General features: G+C 38.6%; 1 protein-coding gene across 2 annotated transcripts in view; it reads left to right on the top strand.

Annotated features, from left to right (window-relative positions):
- TRAPPC8 (trafficking protein particle complex 8) overlaps positions 1-12,009 on the top strand; it is an 86,742-nt gene extending 74,733 nt beyond the window's left edge. For both annotated transcript variants that reach the window (XM_010828969.1, XM_010828968.1), the window contains exons 27-29: positions 3,378-3,523; positions 9,639-9,728; positions 10,970-12,009. In XM_010828969.1, the coding sequence (XP_010827271.1) occupies positions 3,378-3,523; positions 9,639-9,728; positions 10,970-11,204 (471 nt within the window). In that variant the 3' untranslated portion in view covers positions 11,205-12,009. The remainder of the gene's footprint in view (positions 1-3,377; positions 3,524-9,638; positions 9,729-10,969) is intronic.
- The last annotated feature ends 2,441 nt before the right edge of the window (positions 12,010-14,450 follow it).

The following is a 14,450-nucleotide window of genomic DNA, read 5'->3' as shown; positions in this document are numbered from 1 at the left end:
TGGGGTCACTTTCACTTTTCACTTTCATGCATTGGAGAAGGAAATGGCAACCCACTCCAGTGTTCTTGCCTAGAGAATCCCAGGGACGGGGGAGCCTGGTAGGCTGCTGTCTATGAGGTCGCACAGAGTCAGACACGACTGAAGCGACTTAGCAGCAGCAGCCCTTAATAAGAGCATAAGATGCATTTGTGATCCTGGAGTTTCCTAAGATATACTCTTTATTGAATCTAGAACTCATAGTTATAAAAAGAATTGACTTGTATGAGAGGAAGGAACCATATCCTCTATCTTACCTTGCTTATTGTTCAGCAGGCCCACACCATTGCAAAACTTAATGGGACTGGTCATAGAGTGTAAAGGAGGGCCTCTGGAGTTGCGCAGCAGCTGTACTGTTTGTTTTCTCATTTCTCCTAAAATACTGTTTAATCTTATCAAAAGTTCTCATCATATATATAAATAAAATTTAAGCATATTAGTCTTGTGATTCAAAGTAAGTTGCAGACATCTGCCTATCTGCCCCCTAAATACTTGACTGAGTATTCCTGAAGACAAAGACAATCTTCTCCGTAATCACAGAAACCATTACTAATTCAGGAAGTTTAACATTGATGCAGTACTCATATATACAGTCTAAATTCAGATGTCATCGACGGTCTTAGTTATAAGACTTGGTTTGCTTTTTCCCATTCAGAATTCAGTCCAGGATCGCACACTGTGTTCACTTGTCTCTTCAGTCTCTTTTAATCTGGAACATTTTCTGAACCTTTATTTTTCAGTTATCATGTAGACATTTTTGAAGAGCCTTGGCCAGTTATTTTAATGTAAAATAATACTTTGAATATTTCTTATGATCAAATTAAAGTTACACATTTTTAACTGAAATACTTCCTAAGTGATGTTATATCCCTGTCAGTGTATTACATCAGAAGGCACATGAGAGTCTCCCCTGATGGTCCAGCAGTTAAGACTTTGCCTTTCAATGCAAGGGGTTGGTTCGATCCCTGGTTGGGGAGCTAAGATCCCTCACGCCTCAGCGCCAAAAAACCAAAGCGTAAAACAAAATCAATATTGTAACAAATTCAATAGAGACTTTAAAAATGATCCATGTCAAAAAATCTTAAAAAAAAATAAAAAGGCACTTGATATTAATTTGTGCCATTATAGGTGATGGATCATTTGATTAAGATATTACCTGCCATGTTTCTCCACAGTATTACTATTTTTCTTTTTATTTATAAGAAGAAGTAATTGTGGGGAGATAATTTGGGACTATGTAAATGTGATTTCTCATCAAAGTTAGGTATACTAGCTTTACATTCCATTGGTAATAATATAATTTGAATTGATTTTTACTTTAGTGATGACTAATGGTAATTTTCTGTTAGGTTTAATGAAGATATATTTAACCCCAAATCTGTTTTGTACTTTTAGAAAGTTTTTTTCCTCAAACTGATTTGATTAATTAAAAATCTCATTTTATTTATAAATTGTCATATTTTGATAATTTGGAACATCTCAAGGCAAGATTTTCATTTATAAAATGAAACAAAGTGTTCTCTATAAAATTTACTCATGTTATATTCCCATTTTACAAAAATACTGTCTAGGGCATATCCTTTTTATTTCTCTGTATTTCACCTTTGAAATATTTTACATGATTAGCTGAGTTGGGAGATGTGGCATGTTCATCATATTGAGGATAATATATATGGAGCTCAGAGACTTTAAGATTGATGACCTAGTGCAATTTACTTGCATAACTTGATAAACTTTAGCTTACTTATAAAACAGGGAGTATATCTTGCCTCTCTTGTGATGGAACTCTCTATCTTGGAGTATAACTGTCTGTCACCCTTATTGGAAAAAACTACTGTACAAATTGTCCAGCACTCACTGTGAAAATTGTTGCTGCTTTTAAGCTGACAGAGAGGGACGCTTTTGTCAGTATTCCCTCAGTAAATTAGCTTCAGGTTTTTGGTAGCCTTTTATGGCTGTTGTTCATGTGTTTGCCTCCTGGTAGGTGGTATGTAGAGATTCAGTATAGTTTAGAAGCCTCAAATAACAGCTTGTTTATCTTAGGTGATTATACTATGTTAAACAACAGGATATTTTTTGAACTTTTTATTAAAGTTTAACAGAAATGCAGAAGAGTGAGTTTTCACAAATTGAAGAACACTCCAGTATAAGCAGGACCCAGATTAAGAAGGGGAACTTCAGACGTTCAGCTCCTTCTGGCTTCCAGGCACAAGTTTTTCCTCCTCCAGAGTAAACCTCTACAGTCACTTTCCTCTCACTCATAAGTTAAAAACAAATTTGAATATTGCTTTGGCAGCTGTATAAATCAAGGGTCAGCAAACTTTTTCTGAGGAAAGCTGGATAATAAACATTTCTGACTTGGCTGGCCAGAAGGTTTTTGTCAGAATTACTCATCTCTGTTGTTTAGAGTCCCAAAGCAGCCATAGCCAGTATGTAAACAAATGGATGTGGCTCTGTTTCCATAAAACTCTCTTTACAAAAACCAGAAGCAAGCTGGCTTTGGCCCATGGGATGTGGTTCGCCAGTCCTGGGTGTAGATCAGATTCCAACTAGGCTACCAGGAAATTAAAAAATCAAAATTTTCTGATGGTAAAGGAAAATGGAGAAAAAATTAATCAAGGAAGAGGACTTCCATGGTGGTCCAGTGGTTGGGAGTCTGCCTATCAATGCAGAGGACATGGGTTTGATCATCGGTCTGGGAAGATACCACATGCCTGGGGACAGCTAGGCTGGTGAGCCACAACTAGTGAAGCCCATGCACCTAGAGCCTCTGCTCCACAGCAAGAGACCCCATCCAGTGAGAAGCCTGTGCACTGCAACTCTATAGAGAGCAGCCCCCACTCACTGCGGTTAGAGAAAGCACACCCACAGCAAGGAAGACCCAGTGCAGCCATAAATAAATAAGGAGAATATTTTTAAAAACTCTCGAAGCAGATGATACATAATTGAATGTCTATAGCCTAAGTACTAAGCAGTTTTATTAGATGAGAAACACAGCAACTTTTGAAATTATTATTATTGTGAACCCATTTTTACATATGAGGAAATTAAGTCTTGAAGTATTAAATAACTTACCCAGGATCATAGAACTACTATGTGAGGTTGTTGGATATCAAGTTAACACTAGCACATAATAGAGAATGAATAAATGATTACAGATCCTAGTTTTTTATCCTAGGTTGTATTGCACATGATTCCTACTGTTAGTTTGTTTTTACAGCAGAAAAAGTATTGTACATGCTTTACTTTATTTCCACTGGTTTTAGCTTCTTTTGTTTGTATCTGTTAAACCTTACTTTAAGAAGGCAGTGTTTTCATTGTTGTATTTTTTCTTTTCTCAGGAGCCACCAGAAATGGAACTATTAAAATTTTTCAGGCCAGAAAACACTACAGTTTCCTCAAGACCATCAGCAGAGCAGCTTTCTAATCTTATTAAAACGAGTCTTCACTATCCAGAATCATTTAATCATCCCTTTCATCAAAAAAGGTTTGAGATGTATTTTTGTTAAAATTTTTCTGCAATATACACACCTGTATGTGCATGCACACACATCCACACATTTATTAATAGCATTCACACAGATATTGAAAAAGAAATCTAGACGAATATTGAGTCTACAGAAATTGCCATTAAGTAATTTACATGTTACTATGGTTATTATATGTTGCTACTGTAATTAATAGATGGATATTTCCTCAGCCAGTTAGTTGTCAGAAGTTTTCTTTTGATGAACATATTTATCATTAAGTCAAAAAGAAAAATAGTAAATCATTTTGTTTCTGTTTTAGATACAGAATAAACCTGAGACATGACTATGGTATAGATTCATCAGTTTACATTTAGACAGCATCACTGGCTTAAGGTTTACCAAGTGTTAAACTTTTGGGGGGTGATGTATTTATAATTTTGACAAATAGTTTGATTACATAAATTTGAGGTTCTAAAATAAAAGGTCCTAAGTCAGGTGATACTTCAAAAAGGAGCTGGTTTGCAGATATAAAACAAGATGGAGTGAAGTCTGTTAGAGCCAGTCTGTAAATTAGAATTGAAGGTGTAAGTTTTGGTGAAGGCACCCTGGGTAGGGGTAGGGAAGAGGTGGGATAGAACAAAAGAGAATGGTGACCCATAGAACAGTGGTATTGGAGAGAGGAGCTAAGGAACAAGGAGTCCATCAAGAATACTGGTTGAGAAGTAGCAGTCAAAGAATTAGGAAGACAAGACCAGTGAGTAGAAAGTGGGATCAAAGAGGTGGAGTGAGAGCAGTTCAAGGAGAAGAAAGTGGCTGCAAAAAGTCGTTTCATTGGTTCTGACGATAAAGAAGTCATTCCTGATTTTGAGAAGACTCTTAACTGTATGGGGGGTGGAAGCATGACACAGTAGGTTTTGAGGAGAGATAGAGGTGGGAAGGAAGTAAGGATACTGGTGTAGACCACCAGCCTTTCAAGAAGCCTGGCTGTGAACAGGGATCAGGGAATACCCTTCAGTATTACTGTTTTCTTACTTAGAAGATACAGATTGTATTTATGGTCTTGAAGGAAATGATGGGACGCAAGAAGGGCAACAAAACCCTTAATAGATGAAAAGATAACGCTGAAAAGTGGCAGGATTAGCTTTGGACAGAAAGATGAAAGTAGGGAGAAATTTTAACAAGTCTGCACATGCCTCCCTTTTAGAGAGTTTGTAGGAGCAAGGTTAAGTACTCAAAGTACTCTAGGAAATGAGAAAGGGTAGAGAATTTTTTAAAGTGAAATTTGAGGATAACTACTGAGAGGAATGAGAAGCTGGCTGAGAACAGAGTGCTGGGCAAAACGAAGACCTTCACAGAGACTTAGGAGCATCAGAAGTATCTAAAACGTAACTTGAATGGTGCCAACCATTTTTAAACCTTTTTATTGTCAAATATAACACATTAAAAAATGAAGTTGCTCAGTTGTGTCCGACTCTTTGCGACCCCATGGACTGTAGCCCACCAGGCTCCTCCGTCCATGGGATTTTCCAGGCAAGAATACTAGAGTGGGTTGCCATTTCCTTCTCCAGGGGATCTTCCCCATCCAGGGATCGAATCCAGGTCTCCCGCATTTTAGGCAGACACTTTACCATCTGAGCCACCAGGGAAGTATAAAACATAGAAAAGTTCTCAAAACTGAAAATGTGTGGCCACAGTGATTCTTTTCCATAAAACTAATACCAAAAAATCATCTCTAGGGAAGAAATTTAAAAATTGCTAGCAGTCTCAAGCCCCCTGTGTACTTGCCGTCCATCCCCAGTATTAGCAGTCATTTCTTTGCTCCTCTTTATAATTTTCCAACCAAGTTTACATCTCCGTATTTTGATTTTTGTGGGGTTTTTGAACTTTATTGTATAAGTGGTATTATACAGAGTTTATTCTTTTTATGCCCAGTTTCTTTCAAACTAGTTTTACTAATTAGTACATCCCCACTAGTAGTACGTGGGAGTTCCTTCTGTTGATACCTTCACCAACACTTTCTGTTGTCAGACTTCTAAAAATTTTAGCCATTTAAGTTATTTTTAAATACTTTTGGTCTTAAATCTTTGTCTAGGTCTTAATTGCTTGGTACTCAGTCTGTGTGCCTTTGACTGACAGAGGCATGCTGGTATCACTTGAGGAAATTAAAAAAAAAAAGGAAGATGCTTTGATCCTACTCCCAGAGATTCCCATTTGATTGGCCAAGGGTGCAGGCAGGACATCCAGAGTTCCTGAAGTTCTCCAGGTGATTCTAATGTGCAGCCAAAGCTGAGGAAAGAAATGTTTTATCCCTACTGAACCTGTCTTGATTTCACACACTTCCATAGACAGTTTTGATTCCATAATATTTCATTTTACCTCACGGTTCTACTTTGTCCCTGTTTATCAAACCCTGTCCTGCATCATGTATTTCCTGAACATCTTAGATTCCATGGTGCTGCTTAGTGGTTAAAACCTGGGCTGTGTGTTAGAGGCTGGAACACGAAGGACTTCTCCGTGTGATTTTGTTAGGGTTGAAAAGCATCATAGAAACTTGGCAGTGCAGGGAAGTATGTAAAACAGGACAGATTTGATCAAACTAAACAGTGAGCTAAAATAAAGCATCACAGAATTCAAACTGTGCATGGAAATATGTGAAAACAAGGAAGGGTCGAGAAGGATAAGATACGGCAGTTTCTTCCAACTTGGCTGCACATTAGAATCACCTGGAGAATTTTTAAAATCTTGATGTTCAGGCCAGTTAAATCAGAACCTCTGGGAATAGGACCCAGGTGTCTGTATATTTTAAATAAATCCTCAGATTGCCACAATAATGCTTTGTGAGACACCACTCCAGAATTTAGTAGCTTATTATTCCCACGTTCATGGGTGTGCAGAGCATCGACAACTTCGATTCTCTTTCAGTCTGTGGGTTGGTTGGATTCACGTCTGTGCACATGTATTTTGGGGGTCAGTCCAAATGGGCAGCAACTAGCTGTTCTTCTCATGGCGTATCTCTGAAGTACAGAAAGTGAGCCACGTTGCAGTAGCACATTTAAAGCTTCTGCTTGCATCAGTCATTATTACTCCATTGGCCAAATAGCCTCTCCTTCACAGTCAACAAAGATGATCCCCCATCACACAGCTGGAATGTGAGGGGAGTGAATAATTGTTAAACAATAATGACCATTACCACAATAATCAGGGTTGAGAATCAGTGAATTAGAGGGTCAAATGATTGGACATTCCAGTGAAACTGAAGATCAGAAGCATAATTGAGAGAGCTGGTGATCGTGGTCAGTGAGTGGAAAAGCTGAGGAGTATTTCAGAGGTAGTTATTTTAGGTGACAAAAAAAATTCACAGTTAAGTCATGAAAGACAGATGACTGAGTTTTGAATACTCCTGGTGGTTATGGAGGTGATAGATTAAGGGTTTGAGAAGGAGCTGAATAAATTGTCTACCTAAACAGTGAAGTTCACCAAAAAGATGACAAAATTTAGGATTGAAAAGAAGAAAGCAAACTCAAGCAGAAGCTTTTAATGAATGAAACCGGAAAGATGATGTGGAAGAGAAGGCCTGTGCAGTGCTTTCTGTCTAGGTGGCAGGCCTCTGCTTGACCCACATCGTAGATGAATCAAGGGTGGGGTGGGGTGAAGCAGATGCTTCCCTCATCTTTACCCCAGATATTTCAAAATGCTTATCCCTTCACCTGCCCCAAGGAATCTCTGTTGCACTGAGTTACGTTCACTAGTTTAGTTTGTTAGTTTGAGGGCAAAGAAAAAGAACAGAAACCTTGGAGTAGTTTATGACAAAAGTGGAGGTGTTTTTATGGGAGAGAGAGGAGGAAGAACTCAGCAAGGGGTGTTAACTACATTAATGAGACATTCTGGCCTGAGATGCGGAAGATGCTGGAAGATAAACAGCATCTGTTATGGCAAGGCCTGTAGAGGCAGCTGTGTCCTCAGCCAGATTTCAGTTAAAGTGAGGTGTGGCACATAAAGAGAAGAGACTGAGGATCTGGAGGAGTGTTCTTAATGCCATGGGAAGTGGGGAGGGGCGCGACAGGAGGCGACTTGGTCATGGCAGTGGGACACAGGGCAGCAGAGGAATGAGAATACGAGAAACAACAAAGCGTCAAACTGGGGTTACCTGCCATCGCTCCTCACAGTAAGAAGGCGTGTTAAATAGTGTTTGTGAAGCTTTTGAACTTGTGCTAGGCATTATTGTCAGCGCTTAGCATATTTCATCTTACCAGCCACCACAAGAAACTCAAGAGATGGGTAAAGTTATTATTCCTAGGTTACAGTTGAGGAAACTGAGAAACAGAATTGTTGAGCTGACATGTGAACCCTAGCAGTCTGACTCTAGAACTCATGCTGTTAATAATACCAGATGTTAGTGGTGGGGGAATGGTTGTTAGCAGTTTGATCTTTAGGCACTGTTTTTGGCTCATCAGATGAGCATTTTAGAAAGGCAGTTGTGTGAAACAGTGATTTTTGAAAGGTGGTCCCAGAGCAAGAGCAGTTGGGAACTTATTAGAAACGCAGATTTTGGGCCCCACCCAGCCCTTCTGAATGAGAAACTCTGGGGATGGAGCCCAGCAGTCTCTTTTATCAAGCCCTCCTGTGACTGTGGTACACGTTGTAGTGGGAGGATCACACGTCAGGTATGAGAAACACCCAGTTGAAGATTGGTTTACGTCAGAACACTAATTCAGAGGTGATTAGTAAACCAAGAGATGCAGTGACTTGAGCTCGTAAGGAATGTGAATTTTGAATGAAGTCACCAGCCTCCAGAGCTGTGTGGGAAACAGAATTGATAGGAATTTGTGACGAATAGTAGAAAGTTGGGAATGGGGGGGCTAATGAGGCAGTAGCCCCCATTCCCACTTTAAAAAAAAAAATACTTGGGATGATGCCCACGCTTTGCTGGGGAGATGAGAGTGCTATTCACTGAAACAGCGATGGAGGAAGAAGAGGAATGAAGATAATGACTTTGGGGTTAGGAAGCATCCAGATGTTCTTATTTCTTTCACTGGAAGCATTTAGATAGAGCATGGAGGATTTGAGGCTCAAGTGGCAACACTGCTAGAGTTCCTGAGGTTTTGCTTTGGGTTACAAGTTACATGACTTGAATTTAACTTAGGGGCTCTAGACTAGACCACTGTTCATTAGTCTAGGTTGTCCTCCATTCCTGTGAGAAGTTTGTGGGGAAGGTAAGGATGTAGCATGAGTTTTTGAAATTAACCTAGTTTTTGTCTAGGGAAATCTGTTATTTGCACTGTGTTTTGGAAGTGTTTCTTAGTAAGGGGATATAAAATTTTTGAGAGCATAAAATATATTATCTGAGCAGAATTTTAATATTGTATGAGCTCATAAGATTTTTTTACTGTTGTTCTTTATGTTAATAGGGTAACGTATTTTAAATAATACTATGTAACCAGGCTTCATTTGTGCATAGAGTATGTTCATTTATTATGTTCTTAATATGAACTCTGCACCAGTCTGTTCTTAGGTCCTCTTCTCTCACTCCCTGTCCTTTCTCCTGTGCTAAGTGAGATCAGAAACTAGGTTAACTGAGCAAATATGTCTACTTGAAAGGGCTTTTCTCATAACTGGCTATACAGAAATAATTCTCATAGTCTCCCAATCATGATGGCTTCTGTGCAGATTTGATAGGATAGCAAATGTCAATCTAGGCCAAGTTCTCAAAGTTAAGTAATTTTTGAGAAACACAAAGAACAGCGTTAGTTATTGGCACCTTTTCACGATTTTTTCCCCTCCATTTGTCTTTCTTAGTTGCAGTTGTTTCCTTCTGTTTTTCATTTTGGGAAATAACAACCTAGAAACATTCTGGTTATTTTTAAAGATTAGCTTTAATAAAAGGAAATAAAAATGGTTTTGTGAAGGTATATATTCTAATATTTAGTATTCAAGCATTGTATTAATATGTTTTACTTCTTATTTATGTAACTCATTTAGTTTGAGTGATTTTAGAACTCAGTTTTTTTCCTTACTTGAATATGATTATTTTTGAGGATCTTATGCTGTTAGGTAACTGTAAGTTTTATGTTCAAGAAAGTGTTTTTGTTTTCAATACCCCACTAATCTTTTTTTGGTTTTTCTTTTCCACAGCCTTTGTTTAGTACCAGTGACCCTTTTACTTTCCAATTGTTCCAAGGCCGACGTCGATGTAATAGTTGATCTTCGGCATAAAACAACAAGGTAAAGATTTGTTTAGGGCAGGTTTATTTTATAGTTAAAGATTGAGTTGAAAGTAGTTTAATATTTTGAAATTATGCAAATAATTATCTAATATAGATAGAGTTTACTCAGGCATACCGTTTTTTGTTTGGTATTAAGAAGTGTTAGCAAAGGGACTTGCCACCTCTGTGCTCCCAAGGCAGGCATCCCAGGTTCGATCCCTGGTCGGGCAACTGGATCCCACGTGCCACAGCTAAGATTGAAGATCCTGTGTGCTGCAACTAAGACTTGGCACAGCCAAATAAAAAAAGAAGTGTTAGAGAAGAGTTACAGAGATTTGTCTTAGCATTTCAGTAGTCGCAAATGAAAACTGGTTTCTAAAAGCAGCAATTCTGGCCAGAGGTGACAATTTTTATAAAAGCTTGTTGGTGATAAAGAACTCTAAACTTGAAAATCAGTAAGTTCATGATAGAAGTTTTTTTGGTCTTGTTTTGTGATTTATAAAATAATGCTGCTGCTGCTGCTGCTAAGTCGCTGCAGTCGTGTCCGATTCTGTGCAGCCCCATGGACTGCAGCCTACTAGGCTCCTCCGTCCCTGGGATTCTCCAGGCAAGAACACTGAAGTGGGTTGCCATTTCCTTCTCCAGCAACAGCAAAAAAAAAAAAAAAAAAATGCAGGTCTATATTGGCAGTCCTAAGAGCTATGTGCTTTTCAGAATTCAGAAAATTTGGGATCTTTAGAAAAGCAGTGTGAAGCATATGCTGATTATTAATTACAGTATAACACTGCAAACAGGATCTGGGTCAGCTCTCTGAAATCTGAACATATTTTGTGTATCATAAATTAATTAACTAATGTCTTATTGGTAGACACTGGGTTGGTCTCCATGTTTCAGTATTATAAACAGTCTAAATATTATAACCATTCTTAGATATACATTTATTTTTATGTATGGAGAACCAGGTGGTTAAAAGCTCAGGTTTGAAATCAGGTTTCCTATTTACTGGCTGCTGTTGTGAGTGTTAAATGAGATAATTCACTCTTAGCACTAAGTCTAGAACATAGTAACTGTTAATAAATGTTAGTTATAGAAATAGTAATATTAGTTATTACTATTGATGTTATTATTAATAAACAGTTGGCATCATAAATAATTTCTAGAATTAGAGTTGCTGGATGAAAGGGATGTGTTACTGGGGCTTTGGGAAAAAATTCCTGAAGAAAAAATATCCTCCAACTTACCATTTTCCTCCTCCCTTAGCCCAGAAGCTTTGGAAATCCATGGATCATTTACATGGCTGGGACAAACACAGTATAAACTTCAGCTTAAAAGCCAGGAGATTCACAGTTTGCAGCTGAAAGCATGCTTTGTCCACACGGGTGTTTATAACCTTGGAACTCCTAGGGTATTTGCCAAGTTATCGGACCAAGTCACGGTGTTTGAAACAAGTCAGCAGAGCTCCATGCCTGCCCTGATCATCATCAATAATGTGTGACACCTTACAGATTTGTACTGAAATGCACAAGAATCAGTTTTATTTTACTGGATGGGTTTTACAGCAGTATTTGAAATGCCTAACTTGTTCGGGAGGTTGGTGTCGGATCACTGCAGAATACTTTTGGTTTGTCTATTTGTTGATGATGCAAAGCACGTTGGACTGAGAATACTTAAATTCTTTTTTTGTATTTCTTTAAACCCTGGTAATAATTTACACGCTCATAATACAGCATATCCATGCACCTTATTAAGCCCCATCTTAAAACCAGTGTCTAAGTCTGCTGTTACAACTTACTGATGGTATATGAACATTAGGAGAGGATTTGAAGGAAGAAAAGGCCTTGTTGGCAATACTCCTTTTAAGCCATTAGTCTATAAATTCCAGCTTTACTATGAAGTTCTATAGAGTGTCAAATACACAGTTTCTTGTCTTACTTCACACAATTCTCTAAAATCAGTTTTGAACTTTGGTTATGAGTCTTCATACTTCAGTATCTGGTTGTTCCTATGGCTTATACATAACTTTGTAAAAAGAAAAAAATTTTTTTCTGATGCTTTGAATATAGTTTTGAAAGGAGTTGACTTCCCCCCCTCTCATTCATCTCAGCATAGAGTGCACTATTTCACAATATGAGATTTTTGTCATTTAAATTATCATATTCTTTATTATGTAACTTTAACAATTGAGTTGATCTGTTTAAAATATAAATCTACTCAAGTTAATTAAAAATAAGCTTTTCAAAAATGTATTATATTTATAACAAATGTACTGTAAATAGAATAAAGACATGCTATTCACTGTATAGATTTATTAGATGCCTTTTAAAAAAAATTCTGAGAACTTAATATATTCTTTATTCAAAATCAATGCCAACCATATTATTATAGCAGGTAGCAGATCAGTTTCCTGAAAGTGTTACCTTTGTTTCCAAAAGTGAAGAACAGTCTTTGTTCCTACAGCCCTTGCTGGCTGTGTTATAAATGAGCAAATGCATTTTGTCTTTAAATGTGTCATGTCTGATACCCAGTTACAACTTTGATAATCCTGTCATATCTTGGAAGAAAGGAAGATCAATGCTAATTGACACTGTTGTGTCAATAACCACAGTGCAGACTCTGATGCTGGTTATGGAGGACTAGCTAATGTAGCTCTCCTGCTGAAGAAAAGCAAAACGTCAGAACGAAATCAAAGAAAATGTTTTACTGCTAAAAACAAAGCGTTGTCAATATGGTTTGTTATTAGAAGACCGGAATCCAGGAGAAGTCTAGAGAGATGAGACTTGGGCCTACTTTGCCTTGGGAGGTTTGACCACGTAGGAAGAAGCAGCTGAGAAGTGGAGCCTACAGTTGACTTACTTTAAGACAAGAAGTATAGGTCAGGAGGACTATTTGAAACTGAAGGAAGGAGAGAAAAAGGATGGAAAGTAGGCCCCCAGAAGATAAGAAACCTACTGGATTCTGTAAGAAAGTCTTATATATTTATTTGGAGTCTGAGAAAGGGGAGAGGATAGGGCAGAAGCAGTATAGGATTTGAGAATTTTCCGAGATGGACAAGTTACGGCTTCAAGTAGTTCAGTAAATCCCAGACAACATAAATAAAAAGGAACCTGTATCCAGATGCATTGTAGTGAAACTTCTGGAATTTAAAGACGAGGAGAACCTGTCCTGAGTACAGAAGACAAAACTTACCATTTGCTACCATGAGCAAATGGTAGCAGTAATTCAACTGATAGCAGATTTCTGAACAAAAATAGTGAAAGCCAGAAGATAGTTCCTTTCAGTCCTTTGAAGATACTAAGCCTGAATTCTAAACGACGAGGCTACCTGTCACGGGAAGTGAAACAAAGATATTTTCAGACAAAACCAGAGAGTTTTAATTCCTTCCTGGTGACTGAGGATAATGGTGTGTGTGTGTGTGTGTGTGTGTGTGTGTTTACTTCCTTCCTGGTGACTGAGGATAATGGTGTGTGTGTGTGGGTGTACATACGTCTGTGTGTACCTGCATGCACATATGCAAAGAGTCAGACTCTTTGCAACCCCATGGACTGTATCCCACCAGGTGCCTCTGTCCATGGGATTTTCCAGGCAAGAATACTGAAGTGGGTTGCTATTTCCTCCTCCAGGGGATCTTCCCGACCCAGCCATCAAACCTGCGTCTCTTGTGACTCCTGCATTGGCAGGCAGAATTTTAACCACCGAGCCACCTAGGAAACCCTATGGTGTCTACCTAAATCTAAATCTTTGCACTCATTCTCCAAATGAAGTATACAAATCAATAAGAGCAATTGAAACCATGCGTACCTTGTGCTTTTAGCAGAACTAGACAGAATACTAACTTCAGACTATCTGCACATAATCTGCCTATCTTGAGAATCTATGGCAAGTCTTTATAGAATGGATGGATGTGGGGAAGACAGGAATCTGGAAGGACACTGTGGAAGGGAGATAAGAGAACTGGGCTTAAGAGTGAGCCAAAATCACTCAACAAAGAGAAAGTCATCCTGACTGTTAAAAGTATGAGGCATCTGGTAGACCGGAGCTCTTGTGACAGGCAAGGCACTTGAAGCTTTGCAGTGGGGCATTGTAGGAGCAGAGGGGGAACAGGGTCTGTCCATCACATGGCTAAGGAAGTGCCTCCTGATAGGAATTAGAGTGTTGAGTATTTTGAGGCTTGTGCAGCTCAAATCAAGTGAAATTGTTCCATTAAAGATTTGGACCCTTTGGCCTGAGTTCCAGAAGACTCCATTAAAACAACCTAGAGGGCTGGGATAGGATAGGGAGGGAGGTTCAAGAAGAAGGGGACCTATTTCTGATCCGTGTTGATGTATGGCAAAAATCAGCACAATATTGTAAGGCAATTACCCTTCAATTAAGTAAAATGCAAAATATTAAAAAAACGCAAATGCCTGTAGGTACCCCGAGAAGACTCTTGAGAGTCCCTTGGACTGCAAGGAGATCCAACCAGTCCATTCTAAAGGAGATCAGTCCTGGGTGTTCTTTGGAAGGAATGATGCTGAAGCTGAAACTCCAGTGCTTGCCAGGGACTCTCAAGAGTCTTCTCGGGGTACCTACAGGCATTTGCATTTTTTGAATATTTTGCATTTTACTTTTTAATTGAAGGGTAGTTGCCTTACAATATTGTGTTGAGTCATGCGAAGAGTTGATTCATTGGAAAAGACCCTGATGCTGGGAGGGATTGGGGGCAGGAGGAGAAGGGGATGACAGAGGATGAGATGGCTGGATG

Source organism: Bison bison, unplaced genomic scaffold (genome assembly GCF_000754665.1).
Source record: "Bison bison bison isolate TAMUID 2011002044 unplaced genomic scaffold, Bison_UMD1.0 scf7180017864498, whole genome shotgun sequence".
Classification (NCBI taxonomy): Eukaryota; Metazoa; Chordata; class Mammalia; order Artiodactyla; family Bovidae; genus Bison; species Bison bison.
Note: the sequence above shows the minus strand (reverse complement) of the source record. Positions and strands in the feature narration are given on the sequence as shown.